Genomic DNA, 3113 nt, shown 5'->3' on the forward strand with positions numbered 1-3113 from the left:
AAATACATTTGTAGTTATATATTGTATTGCTAAGTGATTGTTTATATATATAACATGCATATTAGCTAATAATATGATAACTTTTGTTAATTCATAATATATATAAATAACTCCGGTGGAAAGTTAAAAGTCATCATTAATTAAGAAATTGACGAATTGATGACATGAATAATTATTTATAATAATTAGTTATTTTATATTTGATTTAAGATAAATTGTCAATTATTGATGTATTTTAGAAAGATATCTGCTTAATGATATATGAAGTAATTATATATGACATATCATTTGATTATGTTATTCAATTATACATTTGATATACATGGTTCAATTTCATCATAAAAACTTGTTTAATTTGATATTTTTGAAATCTAATAATTATAAGAAAAGTTGTGTTTGATTTGAGAAATAATGTGGCAAACACGCCAATATTAAGGGATACAAATGTGCAACCAATATAAATGTTTAAGCGGTTTCGGTCAAAGATGCTTGAAACATTATGATTTCTTTTGTAATAATGTGATAGGTTGAATATTTAATTGATTAAATATTCTAATTTCTTTAATAGAAATAATGTGATGAAATAAATATTTTAATTGATTAAATATTACAATTTCTTATGTAGAGATGATGTGAAGAATGATTTATATATGAATAAACATTCTAATATCTTATATAGAAATTATGTTTTATTTAATTAAATATTTATAATATAGTTATCTTATTCATTGTTTGATAAGTATAACCAAAAAAATTTGTAAAAGAATTGCGTGACAATTTATTGATTAGAAAATTATTAATTTAAATCATATAAATGTGTGTGATTTAAAAAAAATACCAATACGAATGTTTGGTAAATAACAAGTTTTATTCTTAAGAAACTTTAAAATTGAAATAAAATAAAATAAGAGAGATAAAACTATAAGTGCAAATAAAGAAAAAATCACTTCTCAAACAACAATTTTTTTTTTTTATTTGATACACTTAAATGGCCTAAATATTCCAATAGAGTTTCTTTATTTGTCTTATATTTTCAAAAAAATTAAATAATTTAACATTTCCACATCTCTCTTTCAAAAGTAAAAAAGCATTCATTTAACTTAATAAGTGAGAAAAAAACATGAGAATCAATTTTCCTGTCAAAACCATTCTTATTTGATTGCATTTCATGATTTGATTACATGAAAACAATTATACCAACATTACACATTTTCTTCTTAATTCTGGGAGTGAATTATTGTTAGAAGAATTATTATCTATTTGGATGTATTATGAATTGCAAATAGTTCCTTGAATATAAAACCCTTGATAATATGCTTTAAAAGGTCCTTTCTTCCAATCCACAACCCCAGCCCATGTTCCATTCCAGATGCTTGCCTCCACATGTAATGGCTTTGATATGTAGTTCCTTCTACTACTGTGCAGGAACACTCTTATTGGCTTATTATCAATTCTAAACCTATAAATCATAATGAACCATTCTTAGGTCAAAACAATATAAACACACACACACACATATATATACATATAGTTCATGAGTCTGCAAACTTACACAACTCTTCTAGAACTCAAATCAATTTCATATGTGTGAAAATCTTTGGAGGGATCAAACCCAAGTTGAATCCTCTTCTCTCTGTTACCTCCATCATTTGTGAAGATATTTGTTTGTATCAATCCTTTTGTGCCAATAAACTCAAAGTCAAGTTCATCATGGTTTCCAAATTCTTGCTTAGATATCAACTGTTAATCATAATTCAAAACAAACAAAACAATTTACATAGAGTAATGGACAAAGAATTAATCAAATAGTTGATGGAGCGATTAAATTGAACACAACATTTATATGATTAGAAATACTAGATTTCAAAACAAACTCTAATATTAATATTTCACAACACAACATTTGTATAATTAGAATTACTAGATTTCGAAACAAACTCTAATATTAATACAAAGATTAACGTTTAAGTACTTACATAGAAAGCAACGACAACTCCTTCCGTTTTCTGTTCCGGTAACTTCATTCTCATTTTAAACACACCGTTGCAATACATATTTTTGGATATAAAACCAGAACCTATACATCATTGAAAATGACAAAAAAAATGTTCTTCAACTTTGGTACAATACAAATATAACCTTTAATCTACAAAAAAATGTGAAGATTGACACAAATTAGAATAACATTGAAAGTAGATTCAAATCTCATAAATGTCTTGTTTGAGAAGATCGGTTTTCTGCGTAAAATAATTAAAATTCTCTTATAACTTATTTATTATCGACAAAAGTTATTCTCACCACAAAATTTGGTTTATTATAAAACTAACTAGTATAACATTGCATGTTTTTTTTAACATGATCACTTGATGAATGAATTGTTCCTTGATAAATAGTGAGACTTGATTTTGCAGTATTATTATTAGAATTGAATATTAAAACAACCTGATTTATTTAAAAATTTGTTTTTTAAGATATATATATATATACTGCTCAATGTTAAGATCTACTTCTCCAATTATTAATTTTTAAATCCCAAATCAAACAAAGGAATTTATTATTAATGTTATTATATAGAGATTGTTTATACCAGAAGACGGATCCAAAAGAAGTTGTACCGTCCTTCCTTGATCTAACTGCGTTAAATGATTATATCCCCACTTAGGTTGGAAATCTAAGTTAAAAGGATCACTCATAACCATTGCAATGCAAGAAACTAGAAGAATAATAATTTCTCTTGCTGGAATCATGGCTGGTAGTTGACAATTTGCCTGGAAATATACAAGGAAATAATACAAATAAAATTATTAATATAATTCATGCATGTTTATTAATTAAGTGTACTTTGAAACTACAAATAGAATCAATTTTGTTTTTTTTATTTGCACTTATAAAAAATTATAACATCTTATTGTAGTGTGTGTATGCAGATTTTAAAATCAAACAATTTGAATATTTAGCTATGATAGAGAGATTTAATATTAATCAATTTCTTTTAGAATAATGGGTTATAGGAGATAAACAAGTTTATTTTATTTTTTATAATTAAAATTTGTTCTTAATTTATATATTTATCATTTTTGTTTTATAAAAAAATATAGTTAAAACACAATTTC

At 24.4% G+C, this 3113-nt stretch overlaps 1 protein-coding gene across 1 annotated transcript; it reads right to left on the bottom strand.

The window, feature by feature from the left end:
- Positions 1–1269: 1269 nt before the first annotated feature.
- LOC124918142 (putative xyloglucan endotransglucosylase/hydrolase protein 1) lies at positions 1270–1740 on the bottom strand (the record flags this gene model as incomplete). Its single annotated transcript, XM_047458364.1, has 2 exons — positions 1270–1459; positions 1553–1740. Coding segments are annotated over 2 exons (378 nt in total), but the record flags the coding sequence as incomplete, so codon positions are not given.
- Between the last annotated feature and the right edge of the window lie 1373 nt (positions 1741–3113).

Source organism: Impatiens glandulifera, unplaced genomic scaffold (assembly GCF_907164915.1).
Source record: "Impatiens glandulifera unplaced genomic scaffold, dImpGla2.1, whole genome shotgun sequence".
Classification (NCBI taxonomy): domain Eukaryota; kingdom Viridiplantae; phylum Streptophyta; class Magnoliopsida; order Ericales; family Balsaminaceae; genus Impatiens; species Impatiens glandulifera.